The sequence below is a fragment of the Drosophila kikkawai genome, chromosome 2L (genome assembly GCF_030179895.1).
Source record: "Drosophila kikkawai strain 14028-0561.14 chromosome 2L, DkikHiC1v2, whole genome shotgun sequence".
Lineage (NCBI taxonomy): Eukaryota > Metazoa > Arthropoda > Insecta > Diptera > Drosophilidae > Drosophila > Drosophila kikkawai.
Window position 1 is genome coordinate 17,458,214 of NC_091728.1, and position 20,147 is coordinate 17,478,360.

Below are 20,147 nucleotides of genomic sequence, written 5' to 3' on the forward strand. Positions count from 1 at the left end.
AAATATTTTATTGATCGTGCGTGTGTGTGTTTGCGCTTTTCTAAAAATACAATTATGTATTTTTATAAAAATTATTTATTAGCTGCCGCAGAAACAGGCGAAAAACGTGCAAAATATAATTTTGTGTTTGCTCTTTTGTGTGTTTTTTTGGCACCGCTGCCAGAACATGCGACTTTTTGATGGCTTTCCATGCCTCATCCTCATGCTTTTGGTGGATATATGTATGTATTTATAATATGGCATATCGTATAGGATTTGTAGTATGACTAATGGGCGAAATGCTCGGAGGGTTCAGAGTTCTTCGATTAATTGGGTTTTTTTATTTCAATTTTTTAAGAAATTTCTTTATTTTAAATAAAGATTTTCCTTGCCTCTTTTTTATATCCTGCTTTGGCTTTATTTTTCCTTTTTTGAAATTTTAATGATGGCCCGGCTGCAGCACTCTCAACTTTTATTTTTTCGAGCTGACTGAAAAAACCAGGCCACCAACAGCAGCACACACACAGTAAATGTCGAAAGAAATTGTTGAAAGTGAAGACGACGACGAAAGCACTGCCTGTGCCACAGCATCCACAGCCAAAGCTGACTATTTATAGAGATCGCATGTGGAGAGTCGCATCTTTGTCGTTGTCGTCGTTGTCGTCGAGTCGGGAAAGAAAGAAAACTCGACTCTTCATGAAACGGAACTGCTGGCAAACGGCGAATGTCATCGACAGCAGCCAGCAACAAAAAAAAACCACCTTTTTAGCCAAAAAATGTCGTCGCTCTATTGACGTACATTAAAACTAGGAAAATTCACCTGAACACGTGCCATTAAATGCACACAAAATGAAAGGGAATGGATGCGATTATTCTGGCAAAAAAAAGAAAGAGAAAAATAAAAAAATGTTTGCATGCACACGCGTTTTCCTTTCGACTTTCCGCCTCTTTAATAGGTTTATTAAATTTTCACATGGTGCAGTCAGGTGAGCCATGAATATGGATGGGATGTTGTATGTGTGGCTTTGGTCTGGTTTTGTTTTTTCCCCTCTTTTCCTTTTGCCCGATGACGTGTTCTTCTGTGGCATTGACAATGACACGAACACATTTTTGATTCTTCGGGGAACCATTTACATTTACACGGCAAATAAAAATAAAGCCAACAGCAATATAAAGCCAACACGCCACACTGAACAAACATTGTAGCAAAAATTTGATTTATGAATGGCCTGAAGACCCGCTGAAATGTTAAACGCAGCAGCAGCACCAGACGCTGTAATGAGTCAGTCTCTGCAAGTGTGAACAGGATGTTAGTCCACTGTTAATCTTTTTTGCAAATACCTGTATTTTTTTACCTGTATAGGGATTACAAGAGGGTATACAGACGGGGGATTATGGCAACAACTGCTCTGAAAATATAAACATTTACAGTCTCTGTAGAGAAGATAATGCAATAAAGTTATAAATTAAGTGTAAAAGCAAATTTATCATCAGTTGCCAGGAAATATCTTTGTGGACTCTTAAAATCTAATCTTTTTCTTTCATTTACAGTTATTTTCAATACAAATACTAAATATTTAGAGGGTTTTATTGATGTGAAGATTAAGAAAACGTGAGAATAACTTGAATTTCGATTTGAAATTCAATTCAGAAAAAGAAAAAAAGGATGTATCCTTAAAGCAAAGACCAGATAATTCTCCTAAGATCAAATTTCCTATCAAAACCCCCTTTCTAACCAACATTTTCCCTTCTTTCTCTTACCTTTTCAGGATCTGGTCAAGTCGCATCTCATGATTGCGGTGCGCGAGGAGGTGGAGGTTCTAAAGGAGCGCATCTCCGAGCTAATGGACAAGATCAGTAAGCTGGAGGTGGAGAATAGCATTCTCAAGTCGAACATACCGCCGGAGACACTGCAGCAGATCCAGATGCAGCTCCAAATTGCTGGCAGTCAACAGCCGGCAGCAGTGGCCGCTCCCCCGGCCACGCCAGCCATCCAGGCACCGCCGACTTCTGCCCCAACTGCCGCAGGACAGGCAGCAGCAGCAGTAGCTGCGGCGGCGGCAGGTGCCGTCTCAGCTGTGGTGGTGGGCAACACCGGAGCACCGGTTGTTGCCACTAGTCCAGCGTCCACGGCGGCGCCCACGAGCATTCCCAATGGCAGCGCCGAGAATGGATCCGTCTCGGGGGTTAGCAGCGGCAACAACAGCGATGCTTCGGTGGTGGAGCAGGTTACAGCGGCGGCAGTGGCAGCAGGAGCGGTACCCACAGTCAACGGACCCATGTCCTAAGCTGGGCCAGGCTCACGTAACTCGGTAGTGTTTGTTTTTTAACGCCCACTCGGCTGGGTTTGAATAATGAACGTCGTTTTTTATAAGAATGAAAACACCTTGTAATGTTAACTCAGCTTTGTCCCCTTCTAACTCGCTCGAAAAACATGATGATGATGAGGGAGATGGCGACGAAGCCGAGGAGAGCAGCGAAAGTATTAGGCCACAGAGTAGCAACAACAACAACAACAGCAACAGCAGCAATAACAGCCAGTTTACAGTGGCTAACCAGCGGTTAAATCTGCCTGTTATGTTATTGCTGCTGGTTGTTAATGATGTTTGAGCTGTGTTGAGCTGCTGCAGCCGCCGTTTTGTTAATTTCTCGATTGTGATATTTGTTTAACACACACACACACCTACACCTTCAGACACACACACACATACATCAATAAACACACACACACAGATAGACTGCACGCTAACAGCGACTGCGGCTGGCGCTGTTAACGTTTGCTGTTAACTCGCGATTAGGAGTTTAATATATTTTTTAACATTGCGCTGCTGCGCTGTTCCTCTTATTTTTTTGTTTAATACTTTTTTAGTTTTGTTTAACCGTTTGTTTCCGTGTTGTTAACGCTACGAATAAAAACATGTAAAGCATAAAAACACACACACATAACCCACATATAAATGTACTGGCTTTCGAAATAATACTTGCGGAAAGTAGAATTTTAGCCATGAAAATCAAAGGGATATCAGAGAAAGAAAGAAAGAAAGAAACCGGCAGCAGAAATACAAAAATAATAGAGAGTGCTTGGGAAAAACCAGAAATCAGGAGGGAAATTAAATGAAAAACATGTGATAATTTGCATTGTGCAGTCAGAGACATAAGATGTAAATTGTAAAAAAATGGCAAAAAAACAGAGAGAACGGGGCAGAGGATAAAAAAGGATAACCCAATTTCCAAACACAACTAACTATGATCGATAAATACAAATAATCAATGAAATACATGCAAAAGGCCAGCTGCTATTTTATAATTTACTTTTAACTCTTACTTTTATTGTGTAAAAAGAAAAAGAAAAACCAAGCAAAGCAAAAGGAACACAGCAAATATTAGTTACATCATATAAATATGCATGTTTCAAATTTAAACAAAACACGTAGAAAATTGTAGTAATTCTAGCATATTTTCAAGCTATATATTTTTAACAACACAAGAAAACATATTGTAAAGCTATGAAAGAAAATCGAAAAATGAACAAGAGGAACCACTCGAAAACCAAACAAAATGAAAGCTTATCGTAATTGTTTGTTAAAGTCTTAAAGCATCTGCAAAATACCTGTAAATATTGTGTAAAACTATCTAAAAAAACAAACAAAAGAACACACACTTCCAAAGTCACGATGTGCAGATCCCATGAAAAACGAAAAGCAAAAATTTGTAAAATGATGATTAGAATTCTTGTCCTATTATTCTTTGTTGTATCTCGTATTTAGTTGATAACTCCTCATATTAATCTTAGTTTGGAAAGCTCCCCAAATGCTTATACGAAATCTGTTATAGGATTTTTTTTCCCCCATTATCCTTGTTTGTGCCCCCATCCCCAACGCACTCTACACGACCGACAAATCCTAAAAACTTGTATAACTATAAGTCAAACAATGTAAAACTGCTGCAGCCATGAAATGAAAGTGTTGACAACATGAAGGAAGAAATCTCTCTGAAGGAGATTAGAGGAGCTGTGTCCCTCGGTCCGAAGTTGACGGCCCCGTAGACGCCAAGTTTTGTGCTCAGCCAAGGTGTGAACTCACTCATGGGGAATGCCAGGACACACAGGATCCGGCCCCAGAGGCACACGAGCAGCCTGCGGAGACTTTGATTGTCTAAGGCTTGCCTGGCAAAATACACAAGAAAGAATATAAAGAAGAGCTACAAGAAAGCTACGAACTAAGTGAAGTAGAGCCAAGTATAATACTCCAAACTGAAGAGCACAAAACTAGCTGTCTACGCGGCTCAATCAACGGAAGGACAGAGCGACGGACAGACGGACAAACGGACAGAGAGACCACAAACTATAATGCCATCCCCCCTGAACCCCATAGTAATTCTGTTGATAGTATTTCCCTTTTATGATTTGTATTCCTATGCAAAACCATCTTCTTCATGCGCTTCATGTTTAGTTTTTTTCTCCATTGAGTTATACTATTTTAAGTATCTTTTTAAGCTAACTATTAATTTATTAATTAGTTCGTAAGTGAGGAAACAATTCAAATAAATTTAAACGAAATAACTGCAAACAAACTATATTAAAATAAAGGAAAAAATAAAACTATATTGAAAACAAAAATATTGCTCTTGTGTTTTTTATTCAACGAAGCTGGCGTTTCCGACCCTATAAACCATATATATTCTTGATCAGCATCAATAGGCGCTACTTTCTGGCATATTTAAAAGAAAAAAATTTTTTTTTTAATTTTTTCAAAATTTGATAAGGGGTTACATCATTAAAATTCTCAAAAATTGACCAAAAATTTGATTTCTTAAAATTTTAAATTTAGTATGCAGATTTGTTAACCTAGAAAAAACTGTCATAGAACAGTTTTCCGAGTTGAATTTGATGCTTTTTTGACGGAGTTATGCAATTTTTTAAACATTTTGGGTGCGAATAATTTGTGATTTTGGTTTCACAGTTACCAAAGACATAAAAATAATACTAATAATTAGCTAATACTGTCTTTTGTTTAACCCTTTTTACAGCAGTTCGAACTCTTGGCCAAACAAGGTTTTTAGTTTCTTATTTTTATTGCCACGCGCGTAAAATTTTTAAAATTTTAAAATTTTACTCAAACCGTATCCGCCGAAAAGCATGCAACATTCTTATTTTACACTAGCTAAATATTTTGCAATACGTATTCTAGATATGGTTTAAATATGTTTATGGTTTGGTTAATATAATGAAGATAATACGAAGAATATAGTTCGGATATACCTTAATAATCTGTCAAAGTTTGAAAGGAGATGTCGTTCTTATAATGGATTAATTGCCACCTCGTACACTTATACCACCTTCTGTCTGACCAATTAGATACTCATCCTAAAAGAATGCCATATAAAACTGCATATATCCTTATCAGAACTACATAAGTTATTCGTTCTCGTCCAGATAAATATACTTATTTGCTTTTACGACAAGTTTACCTGATCTTTACCTTTTCTGGAAACTTAAAGAATGCAGCCTGATTTTTCCTTTGTATTAAAAAATTTATAATAATAACTTATACAAATTAATAAACTTTTTTTTTCAATGGAATGAAGAATAACTTTATTTGTTCAAATGATTTGTATTTGCACATCGAAACTTAAGCTTAGAAATCTATTAAAAACTCATTTAAAATACTTTTTGTGGCCTCCTTAGAAATCTGTTTCAGGGCTTTGGGGCCTGGCCTCATCCGACAGCCTTTGGTGCTGGGTTACCTCTGGATTTGCAGAATGTGAGCTTGTGGGAGCTACTTCCTGATGCACCTGTTGTTGAGTCTGTGGAAACACAAATGCCTGGGGCAACGCTTGTGGCTGAACTTGTGGCTGTGTGACCACCACATGATCGGTATCCACGGTATCCTCACCGCGATCTGCCTCCTGTTTGGGAGCATTGAAGGACTTCAGGTTGCCCAACTGGCTACGGACATCTGACTCGGAGAGGAGATGCAGTGGGACATTGGCAGGCACTGCCAATCGTTTGGGACTGGTGCTGCCATCATCCGGCTTGCGTCTGTCGGGAGGGAACACAACCTGTGCGTAGGTCACACCACTGCCATTCGGCTCTACCACACTCTGAGCTCCACCCGATGAGGTTGTCGCAGAACTGGGATTCCTGAAAACGGAGATTGTTCCTTGGTGGTTTTCAGTTTCCTGGGGTGCATCACGGCGTTGCATTGGCGAGGCCTGGGCCAAGGATGTGGTCGTGGTTGTCACTGGACTACCGCCTCTCGGAGCACTTCCGGAGACTGTTGTTGTGTCCTCGTGTGGAATGGGGGCGTATAGACTGGGCGTGTAGTTGTTATCCGTCACCTTGCAGTTGTACAGGTTCAAGCCCTTGGCAAAGACATAGACAAAGATGTCAAAGAAGATGCTGGCCAGGATGAGCGAGGCAGTAAGAATGTCCATAATGTTGCCATGCTTGGGGGTTTCCCGCAGCAGACAACGCTCATAGTTGGGAGCCCAGTAGACACAAGTGGAACCTGGGTCAAGGTAAGAAATTAGTAAGAAATTATACTTTTCCAAAAAAAATACATACGTGTCACCAGGTCGTAACTAAGATGCACTGGAACATAGGCAAAGAGTCCCACGATCATGAGCTCAAAGGCCAAAGCCAAAGTCTTATCCTGAGGCAGAACAGCCCTCAAGGTGATCAAAGTCTTGCCTATTGCTCCGATGCCCATAAGAAAAGCCACCGATATGCTCATAATCTGGAATATAATTATGGCCGACTGGCAGCTGTCGGAACTGCAGGCGCCAGCGGTGGCTCTCATCTGGCCAGTGGAGTTCATAGTCTGATCTCCGCTGCAGCTGCAGCCCTCAAACAGCTGGAAGCTGTTGATGGAGGTCTGCTTGGAGCAGCCGGCATAGCAGGGCGAAAAGTAAGTGACCGAGCCGTTCTCCGGACAGACGGGCATGAAGGCAGTGGGCGTGCACAGGCACTGGCTAGAGCAGTAGGGCTGGCTCAGTTTGCCGCCCACAATGCCTGCAATGGCACCCACATCGCACTTGACAAAGACCAAGCCCACGAAGATGGCCACCAGGTGCAGGCTTAAACCAATATTGATTCCAGTGATGGTTCGAGCGGAAAGTCTTGCCTTCGAGATGATCAAACCACTGATGAGCATGCCCACAGCCATAACTGGCGGCTTGAGGAAGTAGGACACAAACGCCGAGGTCCACTCCTCCGTGAGGCCATCCTGCTCGTTGTAAGGCAGGAAGAAGCGACTCTGCAGGTAGCTCTCCTCCTGGAGACCAAAGTTCACCACGGCACTCTGCACACACATGATGCTCAGCAGGTTAAACATGAGCAGGCGGTTGTTGAAGAGCCGCTTCAGCGATGGCCAGAAATCGGAGTCATCCAAGTAAGTGGAGAACTGGCTGCCAAAGGCTCGCATGTTGGACTGTTCGATGATCCGCTGGGCGGCTTGATGGATCACTGTCTTGGGCAGCCGCTTGGGGAATAGTCCCAGCATCACGGCTCCCACGAAAATGAAGGGAGCGATGATCACCCAGCCGAGCCACCAGCCCACATGGGTCAATCCCACTCCCAAGACCAGGAGCGAGCCCATTTGCTGGCCAAAGACGCGGGCAGCCAAAGCGGCTGCTATCACCGCCGGGCTGTCTTGCGAAAGTGAATTGTCATCAATGTAGCTCACACCCAGCGTGTAGTAGGCCAGTCCGCCCATGCCCAGAGCCAGCTGGAGCACGAAAAGCATGGCCAGTGTGAGGGTGCTGCTTTGGGCCTCGGTCAGCGTCAGCTTCTGGAACTGGGCCAGCGAGGTGGCGCACAGATTGGCATCCAGCAGAGCGTCCTTGGGCTTGGCGCCCTCCGCGCTGAAATGGTACAAATTTATATTAAATAAGCTTGTAGATTTTGTAAGCTCCTTTGATACTTACAAGTTCATAATGGAGGGAATCACGGAGACCACGCAGGTGACTGCCTGCAGCATCAGAGTGCCCACCAGCCATTTGATGGGATGATAGACATCCGCCCAGTAGGCAAAGGCCAAAGCAAAGACTGCCTGAACAAGACCACTGGTCACCAGCAGCCAGTCTGGATGAGGGGAGATGGAAAAGGTATTAATACAGCGTAAGCAGGTGTTTGTATTTCATGAACCCTTGTATTCCCAGTCTTATCTAACCAGGCGATATGACGTATGAGTAACGCAACAATAACGGACAAAAGGCATTCTATAACTGCTGTCAAACTTTTATTGAGGGAAAACCACTTCCGTTGGAAGGGGAATGCCTTACGAAAGAGAGCATTTCTTTGGTTTCTAGGAACTAACAAAAAAAAGGAGGGAAATACGTATTAACTTTTGTTGAGATTATGAATTGCGAATCCCAGTGGCCGGTGATGACGCATACAAATGTCCACACACTCATAACATTACAAGCAAATTAAAAAGTTTAAGGTTGTTATATGAACTATTAGATACCCTTTTCTTGGAGGTGCTTGTAGGATTTCTAAAAATAAATGGGGATTTCATAGATAACAACTATGGGGTTTGTATTATTATAACCAAAAGATAGACATATAAATGGTTGTCATAAATATTAATACCACGTAGTTGCCAAATTCAACCTATCTAGGAAGTACATTAATAAAATATTATAGTAAAAATATATACAAAATATATAAAAAATAATTCTTAGTAATTAAAATACATTTAAATTCAAGGTGTATGAATTTTCCCAATTTATTTTCTGATAAAAGTTAAAAATTACCATATTATTCCCTAAAGAACTCACTTTCCTTAGATTTAAAATATTTATACGTTAAGCAAAGCTCAATTAGAAATACCTGACACAAAAATAGAGCACCAGACCCACTCACAATCATCAACACTATATCGCAAAACTGATAACTGAACAGAAATCTCCACGTAGAACCCGGCCAACACCTCGAAACTCGCTCCGCAGCCGTGTTAGCATTTTCATTCTCGTATATTTTTGCGATAATAACCTAGGGCCTTACTCACCGACTATCAATGTACTGTATCCGAATTCGAGGGCTGCCTGCTTGGCCGAAACCCGGAAATAGGACTCGCAGACGCCCTGGAAGATACCGGAAATGGCCAAAACCAAGACAAAAGTACGCAGGCGGGCGAACTTCTGGCATCCTGGGCCGCGGCACCAGCCCAAGCCCTTGATTCCACAATCTACACTATCTGTGTGGTAGAGAAAATTCTTTATTAATAGCACGAAATCGGGGCTGATGATCCTCAAGATTTGGGTCACGCACCATCGGGTATATTGTTGGCATTGACCGCTATCTGCGATAAATCGGAGTTGCGGGTATTGTGCGCCATATTCGTATTCGATTTTGGTTCGGGGTTTCGATTATATTCACTTCACTCGTTTGTCGTATTGATTTATTGATAGCTTTGTTTTTTTTTCAGTGGCCCTGGGGCTATGGCATCTTTGCCAGGCTAAGACCAAACGCACCAACGTCTATTCGAAAGGAGGAACGAGCGAGAACTGTGGAGCTCTGGAATGGCCAGAAGCACCTTTCGCTCTCTGGGGGATTGATAAGCAGCCAGCTGTTATCTTATCATTATTTATTTTTCTCTTTTTTTTTTTTGGTTTTTTATTCTTGGCTCTAATGGCAACTTTATTGCCACCGCTTACGCATGGTTTTGGATCGTGGCAGCATGTTGCAGCAACAAGTGGCTAAACATTTGTGAAAGAGAGGTTTTTTTGAAATTTGGGAAATGGAAAAAGCTTTTTGAAGAACCGATATTACAAAACAGATTGGGGATGGCATTCTATTATTGAAAAATTCACTTTGCTTTAGGAAACTAAACTAATAAATAATTTTTAAAAACCTAGACAGTCCAGTCGTAAATTTCAAAACTCAGTTGACTGATGTTACAATAAGCAAATTACGACTGAAAATCAAAATAATTTAAGCATCTTTTACAACAAAAAATGATGTTCTTAATATGGATAATATGGATCTTAAATATCGTTACGGCTTCCGCCCAAGTTTCAAGTTCGCCTCCAGTTCTGATTTGGGGAATCAAGACGTGAGTAATTGTTATAAAACTAAAATATAAGATTTCCTTTAGCAGTTTGTATACTTTGCAGTCCTAAACTTAAGACAATTTTTCGCCTTGTTACAAACAAACAGTTTTACGGACTAATGAAGAAAATTCAGAAGGAGCACATGATTGTTATGTATTTTGCATCTGAGGTATTTCTATGGAATACACAGCTCTCCTGACTTGATTTTAAATAATTTTTCCCTTTAACTAAGCTCTCCGCCAAGGACCTTAACTGCGAGCCGTGTTTTCCCAACTTAATGCTAATCAAAAACATGAACTATTACAGTCAGGTGGAGGAACCGCTTAAGGCATTGCAGAGAGTCAGCCAGAAAACCAATGAAATCATCTGGCACAAGCTCCTGATCACAAACCAAACGGACTTAAAGCTGGAAACGAAGATGCCATGTCAACCGGGTCGAATTCATGCCTTTGACTTTCAAGATCGCAACCGATTAGCTCATGGTAATTGGAAAATATTACTTACCATCCTAAAATATTTCAATAAATTCCCAACATTTTTCAGACTATGCCATGGGAGTGTCTAACTCACAGTTTGACAACTGTCCCGTAGTCCAGGCTTACACCGCCCTCAAGGAGGAGAACCTGGCTTACCAGCGTCGCAAGGAGCAATCTATTATTATCAGGACTCGGAAGAATGAAAGTGACATGGCTCCCCATCTTAGCTTCATTAGTACCAGAAGTAACAATGAATTAATCGTCCTGCGCTGCAAGCAGGCCATCCTCGCCTTCAACCGTATCCTGTTGTCGTACAGAGAAACTGGAAAATCGCCCCACATGGTGCGCACGAACCTGACAGTCAGGCGGAATAATCAAGCCATGCAGGTGGGCACATACAAAGAGCCTATTGATCTGAGCGCCGGCTTGGTGCTCGTACTGGACACGGCCTTCAGTCCGATTGTTATTGAGGTGCTGCCGGTGAAGGGGAATTGGTACCTTACCCGCGTCATTATCAACGATACTACCTTCTATCCGAAGGACCTCATCTTCTTTAGCGACGATTTCAGTCTGTGCTGCAGTGAAGTGAACTTCTTTGCCTGGGACAAGTCGCTACTGAGCCTGACCGACTTTCACTTGGACATCATAACTTCGGGTGAGTAACTGTTACTCAAGTTTCCTAAATTATCCTAGGATTTGTAGGTTTATCTTTTTGTTTTTTCTCTTCCTCAGCCGATAAAAGCGGAATGTTGCTACAATACCAGGCAAAGCCATGCTGGAGTACCTCCAAGTTTTTAACACCCACCCTGGCCCAGACCCTGATCGTCATGTTCCTCTTCGTGGGGATCTTCAGTATCGGCATGGTGTTCATCACGAACATAGGACGGAACGAGCTGGTTCAGGTGGCTGCCGAGCCGGATCTGTACATCAAGACGGATCAATAAGGCGACTGGTGGAATGGCAAACTTTATAAGCCGCCCTCGCGCACGCTCTTTGATGCACATGCGACATACTCTACACACATTCAGCTAATTCACTTGCTTACAATTCTAATCGCTTGGGGGGCACTGATGGGCTCGGTGGGGCTGGTGGGGGTCAGAGATCGTAATAATAATGTCATTGTCGCGTTCCTTTATTCTCCGTTTTGTATTGTCATACCGATTCCACCCGTAGTGCCCGCTCCCGGGGCAAAACAAAGAGGTATCCGATAAGGCGTAAGGCACAAGTTCTTTGAGAGATATGTCCAAAATTGTATTTGCACGTGGGCCAAAGCTGCGAGAGTGGGAGAGCCAGAGCGAGTTGCCTCTGATCCTAACGATAGCCGGACTCCCTGAGGTTTTATGGCCTGATAAAGCTTTATCAGGCTTCGATTGGACAGCAGCGGCAGGCGGCCCGGAATTTTGAATTTCACTTCTCAGTTTCGCTCGCGCCTCGATTCGGTTCGGTTGCCACCTGTCCCGGAAGGCACTATCTCCGCTACACGGCATCGATATCACTGGGGACCTGCTGGTTCCTTGGAAAAGGAACTCCAACAAACGGCAATTGAATTAATCGTACGAGTGCCGCCGCCGATTAGATTGTGCTGCAAACTAGACGAGTGACTATTATTCGGCATTCGATAATATGCGCGTTATATAGGCAACGGCAAACCCTCCAGTTGAGTCGAGTAACGTACGTACACCTGTCTGGTAATCAAATCAAATAATTGTGGCGATATCTTCAGTCTGAGTTTTGGTCGGCATTCGACGATCGACATTGGGGTAGTTTCGCCATGCGGAAGGAGTCTCTGTGGGGAATTTCATAAGAGGTCCTTGGGCGAGATCTTAAGATCTATGAGCTTTGAAGAGATGTCTGAAAGTGCTTTCATTATTAATTTATTAGGAATTTGTTTTGTTTGATTAACTAACTTAATGTGAAGTGATTTATTGGAAAAAATCGAAAGATGTTGGTGTGATTTCGACTTGCGGTTATAAGCAATCCTTGGGGGATCTCCTAGAAGTGCTATCGAAGGTTTTTCAGTATTGATTCCTTAGGGATTTATTTTGTTTGATTAATATATTTCTTTGGAAATGTTTGCGAAGAACAATAATAATCAATAATAATATATTTTCCCAAAATCAAAGAATTATTTATATGTGACTAGGTTTAAGTACAATTAAAAGCTTACCTTTTCTATTATAAAACAGATCAATACTGATAAATAATACATTACATTATTTATTTGAAGAGGAATAAGTTATCCCAATTTCATTTTTGATATTTCAAAGCTATATTTCTTTAAAATCATTTCCTTTTTTAAAAGCCAGAGCAAATCCTTGCAACTTATGAGCCTCACAACTTGTATATTTTTTAACTAATCAGTCACTTCAGTGTTTTAAATCATAAATGTTGATAAACAGCGACCTAGGAGTACTATCGAAATGTCCGATTTTTGTTATTGTTTTGACACAACCAAAATAGATGGAAAGCAGACAGCTTATAAGGTAGCCATGAGTTCTTCTGAGTCACAACAAAACGTGGTTTCATGCTGTAATTAATCAGCTTCAAATCAATAACATGATAAGCCTGGAATTACATTATGGAATGCATAATTGTGGCCTACGAATCTATCAGTTTGTACGTTCATTAAACTGATTTTTTCGGCGTAAAATTTTACTGATACAATATCAAACAAGAAAGGAAACAAATATCGGGAAGCCGAATTCGTATACCCTAGCAGTTTGTCCAAAATCAAGCATAGCTCAGCCAAAAAAGCATCAAATTCGATTTGGAAAGTTTTGCTATGCTTGTATTTTCTAAGTTAACAAATCTGCATACTACATTTAATTTTTGAAGAACCGAAAATTTTGGTCAATTTTTGAGAATTTTAATGATGTAACTAACCCCTTATCAAACTTTGTAAAAATAGCAATAAAAATTGTTTTCTTCCGGAAATGTCTAGAAAGACGCGCCTGTTGATGCTGATCAAGAATATATATGGTTTATGGGGTCGAAAATGAGTCCTTCACTGCTTTGCAAGCTTTTAACTTAAATTATAGCCCCCTGCAAAATGTTAAAATTCCGTGGAATTTTTTTTGCTTTCCCTGAATAAAGTTCTTTTGGGTCAGATTGCTTGGCATTAAGCGACCCCTCCCGATGATAAGTCTGTGGACGGATTACCAAGCATTTTCCGCAGATGATACGCTTTGTTGTTGATCCAGAAACTCCCTCCCTTCCGATAAGATATCTTTGAAGGCAACGGAATGAGCCTGGTGATTTTTCCAATGGCATGATCAGTCAGGAAGAGATGTGTGCCAGTGGTCATCGTTATGCGGTTAAAATAGCCAGTTGTATTTGCTCCCCAATGGCCATATAGATATCGTAGTATATTTGGCAGCCGCAAAACAGGTTTATCTAATCGCCCCGGCCTAGACCCAGTGTGTGTGATCTTGAGAAGGCGCCATTATCGTTACTTAATCAATAATACTCCGAATTTCCCTATCTCCGCAATTCGACGGCTTTTATAAGCCCTAAACGGTGTCTCAAGATTTGGAGATTTCCAGAGTCACGATTACGGGAGTGATTTTCAATTAGCAGAGAGCATGGCGAAATTCAATTGGTACTGGGGATGGCTTTTCCTGGTAACCCTTTTCTTTAATGTATCCAATGATTTACAACTGTGTTCAATACCTTTTCCAGACAGTGAGCCCTCTGTCAGCTATCTGACACAATCTTATCGCTTGCCATCGCCGATGATTGGTTGAGACCCCAGACAAGACAATAGCATCTTCACCTTCCAAGATAAGGAATTCAAGATGCCGGAAACGAAGCGCAGGGGCTCAAACCCCCCACCCGGTCACTACCTGTGCGGCATGGCCAACTGGCATCCACAGTGGCTGCAGAAATATGCCACCACCAAGATGTTTATGGCCGTCTATGGGCTATTGGGCACGATCCAGGCCATGTCCTACATGTACTTTATCGTCACACTCACCACGCTGGAGAAGCGCTTCAAGATTCCCAGTCAGACCACGGGTAAGATCCTGCTTGAATACTTATATAATTAATTTAATTAAATAATTAAATCTTTCAGGAATCATTCTCAGCGGCAATGAAATCTCGCAGATCATGCTTTCCCTCATCCTCTCCTACATCGGTGGCCAGCGCAATCGTCCGCGCTGGATAGCCTGGGGTATTGTCTTTTGCGGCTTGTCCTGCTACATTCTTGTCCTGCCGCACTTTATCTACGGAGCTGGGCACGAAGTGCTGCAGTTCACCAAAGAGTACCAGGATAGCCTGCTGAATAGCACCTCTGGCGAGGGATTGCCGCTGTTGGTGAGTATTATATGGTATATTCGAGTGGAAATCCTAATCAACTTGATCCTGGATCCCCTGTAGAATGTCAGCGCTGCCCAAAGCGAGCAGCTGTGCGGCGTGGGAAAAACGGAAGAGGGCTGCGACGACCTCTTCACCTACGTGCCTCTGGTGCTGATCTTTCTCTCTCAGTTTGTGCTGGGAGTGGGCAACACCATGTACTACTCGCTGGGACAGACCTACCTCGATGACAACACCAAGAAAACCAATACTCCCCTGATGTTGGCGGTGGCCATGGCCCTGAGAATGATTGGTCCCGTCGTAGGTTTCCTGTTTGGTAAGATTGTCAAGTCTATTAAATTGAAAATTAAATAAATTTCTCATCTTTCCAAACCAAGGCTTCATTTCGCTAAACACCTTCATCGATCCCAGCAAGACCCCACTGATCGACAACAAGGATCCACGCTGGCTGGGCGCCTGGTGGCTGGGTTGGGTCATCCTTGGCACTCTCATGTGCCTCTTCTCTGGTCTGATCGGACTCTTCCCCAAGCAGCTGCCCAAGGCCAGCGATCAGGGCAGACCCAACTCCCATTTGCCTCTGGCTCTGCGCCAGACAAAAGAGGAGCTGAAACGCGAGGAAAATCTCTCGCTGAGCAGCCGCTTCTCTTCGAATGCCGCCCTGGACAACATTGGAGCAGCGGGGGCCACCACGGAGTTGCCCAAGCTGAAGGACTTCCCGCGGGCACTAATGCGACTGCTGCGCAACAAGCTACTGATCTTTAACATCACCTCGGGCGTCTTCTACATCCTGGGAGCCTCCGGCTTCATGACTTTCCTCACCAAATACATGGAGGTGCAGTTCCACAAGAATGCCCAGAGTGCCACTGTCGTAAGTAGAATTTGGGAAGCTGATACCATTTGTTATTTATTAATTAAATTCTTGTATTTTAGATAGTTGGTCCTGCCTCTATTTTGGGCATGGTTGTGGGTCTAATTGGCTCTGGTCTGGTCATCTCCAAGAAGAAGCCACATGTCAGCAAGGTGCTCATGTGGAATGTGATAGTGGGTGGCGTCTACATCATGGGACAGATCTCCTATGCCTTCCTCTACTGCCCGGATACCTTCTCTATGACCCATGTGGGAGAGTAAGTGGCCCAAACTATCACCTTTAAAAAGGAATTCTCTTTTGATCCTTTTCATTTCCTCAAGGTTAAACCTCACAAGGACATGCAATACAAACTGCTCCTGCGATGGAATCAGCTACACACCCGTCTGCCACGAGCCTACAGACACCACATTCTTCTCCGCCTGCCATGCAGGCTGCCGAGGATTCAATGCCACGACCAAGGTGTACGAGGACTGCAGCTGCCTCGCCGATGTGACACCGCCTTCGAGTGCAGCCCAACGGTTCCTGAGACTCATGGATCCCGTCACTACTATTGAGCCCGAAGTGGACCTGGAGAGGACCACGGATTACCTGCTGAGCGGAGTACCATTGCTAAACGAAGAGGGAGACTTCGACGAAGAGAGGGTGCTGCCTAGAACAAGGAGATCAGCTCCGGACCAAGTGCTTCGCCCGGGTATCTGCACGCAGAACTGCAACTGGAGCTTCTGGGTCTTCTCCATCACCTCGATGGTGGTCAACTGGTTCGGCTCGTCCGGTCGTGTGGGCAATGTACTCGTAAATTATCGTGCTGTGGCTCACGAGGATAAGTCCTTTGCCCAGGGACTGGCTCTGATGATGATCAGTTTGTTTGCTCTGATTCCGGGTCCCATTATGTTTGGACGACTCATTGATTCCACCTGTCTGGTATGGACGAAGACCTGCAATGGCAATGGCAACTGCCAGCTGTACGATCAGACGCGGTTCAGATACTCTCTGAACTTTTTGTCTTGCGGTAAGTTTCTCTTAGAAGGATATTGTGTACAAAAATTGTAATTATTATTATTTCAGTTCTCACCTTCATTGGAATGTTCTTTGACTACCTGGTTTGGTATTACGGCCGGAATCTGGATATTTATGGCGACAAGGAGGCCAAGGAAGAGGAGCGTATCAACCGAAAGGACAGACCCATTACTCCGCTTCTGGCCAAGAAATCCGACAAGGAGGACTATTAGGAGAGGAATACCATTCGTGATACTCAATTCTAAGGAGTAGCTTCATGTTTCATCCAATTCTAGCATAAGTTTCTGTACGGAAATACAGAGAACGGGGCAATGCCAAGATTATACAGCCATATGTACAAAACTTCCGCTCTTCGATAGGATATTCGCCATTGGATATTCGCACGATCCAGTGGCCAGTTTCAGTGTACAACTTGTAATTATTTGTATTATACACTAAGATGTATTAATATTATGTATCTTGTCTAGTTTTATAATAATAAACAATAAAAATAAAAGAATTTATTTGAATTTAAATAAAAAGAGATAAGCATATTAAAATGAAATCACCAACTATTGAAATCAATTAAAAGAAAATAAAAATACTTTGATAAATTGAATTTTTATTTTTATTTCCAGTCCGAAGCTCATTACGCATTGAAGGAGTCATTTCCGACCCCATAAACCATATATATTCTTGATCAGCATTAGCAGGCGCATCTTTCTGGCTAAGTCCGGAGGAAAAAAATTTTTAATCAATTTTTTCAAAATTTTATAAGGGGTTACATCATTAAAATTCTTAAAATTTGATAAAATTTTCAATTTCTAACTAAGTATGCAGATTTGTTAACCTTATAAAAACTAACATCACACCGCTTTCCGAATGCAAATTAAGGCATTTTTGACAGAGTTATGCCTTTTTTATACCCTTGCAGGGTATTATAATTTCAGTCAGAAGTTTGCAACGCAGTGAAGGAGACGTTTCCGACCCTATAAAGTATATATATTCTTGATCAGCATCAACAGCCGAGTCGATCTAGCCATGTCCGTCTGTCCGTCTGTCCGTCCGTCTGTCCGTCTGTCCGTCTGTCCGTTCGTCTGTCCGTTTCTACGCAAACTAGTCCCTCAGTTTTAAAGCTATCTGAATGAAACTTTGCATATAGTCTTCTATATACTCTCACTGCTATATATGTCGGAACGGGCCGGATTGGACGACTATATCATATAGCTCCCATACAAATGATCGATAAATTTTTAGAAAAAAAATTTTAACTTTGCTGTTTATCAACATTTTGGCACTATTTTTCAGATATGGCCATTTTATATTATTTCAGAATTTCGGTAAAAAGTTCATGAAAATCGGACGACTATATCTTATAGCTGCCATAGGAACTATAGGGAAATTAATACGAAAAAAATTATAACTTCGTTGTTTTTCAACCTATTTTTATCTACTCTGAGATATAAGCTTATTTTATTAGTTCCGAATTTTGGTATAAATTTTATGAAAATCGGACAACTATATCATATAGCTGCCATATAAACCGATCGGTAGATGTAGAGAAAATGTAAAACTGGGAATGTAAAACTGTAACTGTCAAACTCTAAACATAATAAGTATAGGTAAAATGTTATGAAATAATATCTGCAAGGGTATACAAACTTCGGCGTGCCGAAGTTAGCTTCCTTTCTTGTTAGTTTTTAATTTGCTATTTTCCTCTATTCAATTACAGACTTTCCATCGTCATTGCCATCGCCATCGCTCCTAGTCATCAGTATCAGTAGACCTGACACCCACCCTGGACAAGAACCAAGGGAAAGGACCAACGACACACGCAAAAGGATGGTGGATAAGGGATGGGAATGGAGGAATAGGGATCAGGAATCAGGGATAAGGAGAGAGCACCGCCAGAAGCCAAAAGTCAAAGTATCATGGCAGTTTCGATCCGGAATGTTAATCTGTCATAAATAGGACTTCCAGTCAGGTCTGCCGGCTACTTTTACAACAACAGCAACGAACACAACAAGCTACATTTTAATTTTAAAATACTTTATTTTATTCTATGTTAATGAACCTAAATAAAAAAAAAAGAAATACATTATTTTATATTATTTTGTTTTACTTTATTTTTCCTATATAAGAACAATGAAATGAGCATCACTAAGTAAGTGAGATGGCATTTAAATGCAAAATAGCTAGATGCGCATCACTGCAGTTAAGCCTGATTTTATAGCCTCCCAATATGGCAAAATAGCTAGATGAGCATCACTGCCATATAGCCCTATTTTATTGCCCCTCCAATATTGCAAAATACAGCCAGATGAGCATCACTGATGCACATGAGCATCACTGATGCAAGTGAGCAAAATTTCTAAAATTTGGCCGCTTTCCAAACTGGGGTCACAGGCGAACAGAAACCAGCAGCAAGCAACTGAAAACTGGTATAAACTGTTATAAAAACTTTTGGGCAAAAATAATAATTGATATAAACTGTTATATTTCATTTTATGCATTTATACCTATTTGTTGCCGACAACAATAGCTTGATGGCAACAACAACCCCTTTACAACAACATCCCTGCAGCAGCCCATACAAATTTCTGAAATTTTCCATGCAAATTGCCCGTTTCCCAAATTACGGTAACAGGCGAACAGAAACCAGTAGCAAGCGACTGAAAACGGGTATAAACTTTTATAAAAAGTCCAAGTTTCAAACCATTGATCTTGGAGTAAGCGAAGACTCAAACCAGATGTGACCATATTGTAAATTTTTTGGCTAAAATGTTGCTTAAATGCACCTGGGCACACTGAAACTGACTTTGCATCACTGATGCTCATCTATCTATTTTGTCCCAATAAAGAAATATAGCTAGATGAGCATCACGGCTATTAAGCCTGATATATTGCCTCCCAATATTGCAAAATAGCTACATGAGCATCACTGATGAAAGGTCTGATTTTATAGCCTCCCAATATTGCAATACAGCCAGATGAGCATCACTGCCATTAAGCCCGATTTTATAGCCTCCCAATATTGCAATATAGCTAGATGAGCATCACTGATGGAGATGAGCATCACTGATGCAAGTGAGCAAATTTTTTCATTCGATTTGGCCGCTTTCCAAACTGGGGTAACAGGCGAACAGAAACCATCAGCAAGCAACTGAAAACTGGTATAAACTGTTATAAAAACTTTTGGGCAAAAATAATAATTGGTATAAACTGTTATATTTCATTTTATGCATTTATACCTACCTATTTGTAGCCGACAACAACAGCTTGATGGCAACAACAACCTTTTTACAAAAACATCTATACAGCAGCCCATCCAAATTTCCGAACATTTCCATGCAAATTGCCCGTTTCCCAAATTGGGGTAACAGGCGAACAGAAATCAGCAGCAAGCAACTGAAAACTGGTATAAACTGTTATAAAAAGTCCAAGTTTCGAACCATTTA

At 41.8% G+C, this 20,147-nt stretch overlaps 4 protein-coding genes across 10 annotated transcripts in view; 3 read left to right on the plus strand and 1 right to left on the minus strand.

Moving 5' to 3' along the window:
* Positions 1-4,599, plus strand: part of bun (TSC22 domain family member bunched) — a 104,972-nt gene extending 100,373 nt beyond the window's left edge. For all 6 annotated transcript variants that reach the window (XM_070289131.1, XM_017170053.3, XM_017170060.3 and 3 more), the window contains one exon: positions 1,749-4,599. In XM_070289131.1, coding sequence (XP_070145232.1) covers positions 1,749-2,267 — 519 coding nt within the window. In that variant the 3' untranslated portion in view covers positions 2,268-4,599. The remainder of the gene's footprint in view (positions 1-1,748) is intronic.
* A 963-nt stretch (positions 4,600-5,562) lies between these two features.
* On the minus strand, positions 5,563-9,562 carry Oatp33Eb (Organic anion transporting polypeptide 33Eb). Its single transcript, XM_017170562.3, has 5 exons — positions 9,254-9,562; positions 8,991-9,179; positions 7,906-8,062; positions 6,545-7,842; positions 5,563-6,488 (listed from the first exon to the last, which is right to left on the minus strand). Exons 1-5 carry the CDS (start codon positions 9,318-9,320, stop codon positions 5,662-5,664), a joined length of 2,538 nt encoding a protein of 845 aa, XP_017026051.1. The 5' UTR covers positions 9,321-9,562; the 3' UTR covers positions 5,563-5,661.
* Positions 9,563-9,862: 300 nt separating this feature from the next.
* On the plus strand, positions 9,863-11,598 carry LOC108076966 (V-type proton ATPase subunit S1). The gene is made up of 5 exons (XM_017170017.3): positions 9,863-10,037; positions 10,099-10,204; positions 10,268-10,517; positions 10,579-11,166; positions 11,244-11,598. Exons 1-5 carry the CDS (start codon positions 9,940-9,942, stop codon positions 11,453-11,455), a joined length of 1,254 nt encoding a protein of 417 aa, XP_017025506.1. The 5' UTR covers positions 9,863-9,939; the 3' UTR covers positions 11,456-11,598.
* Positions 11,599-11,944: 346 nt separating this feature from the next.
* Oatp33Ea (Organic anion transporting polypeptide 33Ea) lies at positions 11,945-17,293 on the plus strand. Of its 2 annotated transcripts, none has more exons than XM_017170542.2 (8): positions 11,945-12,182; positions 14,190-14,525; positions 14,584-14,825; positions 14,889-15,141; positions 15,203-15,693; positions 15,756-15,949; positions 16,014-16,702; positions 16,759-17,293. In XM_017170542.2, exons 2-8 carry the CDS (start codon positions 14,306-14,308, stop codon positions 16,920-16,922), a joined length of 2,253 nt encoding a protein of 750 aa, XP_017026031.1. In that variant the 5' UTR covers positions 11,945-12,182; positions 14,190-14,305; the 3' UTR covers positions 16,923-17,293. The 2 variants fall into 2 exon arrangements, with proteins under 2 accessions (XP_017026031.1, XP_017026032.1); XM_017170543.2 differs by having other exon boundaries at positions 14,194-14,525.
* The last annotated feature ends 2,854 nt before the right edge of the window (positions 17,294-20,147 follow it).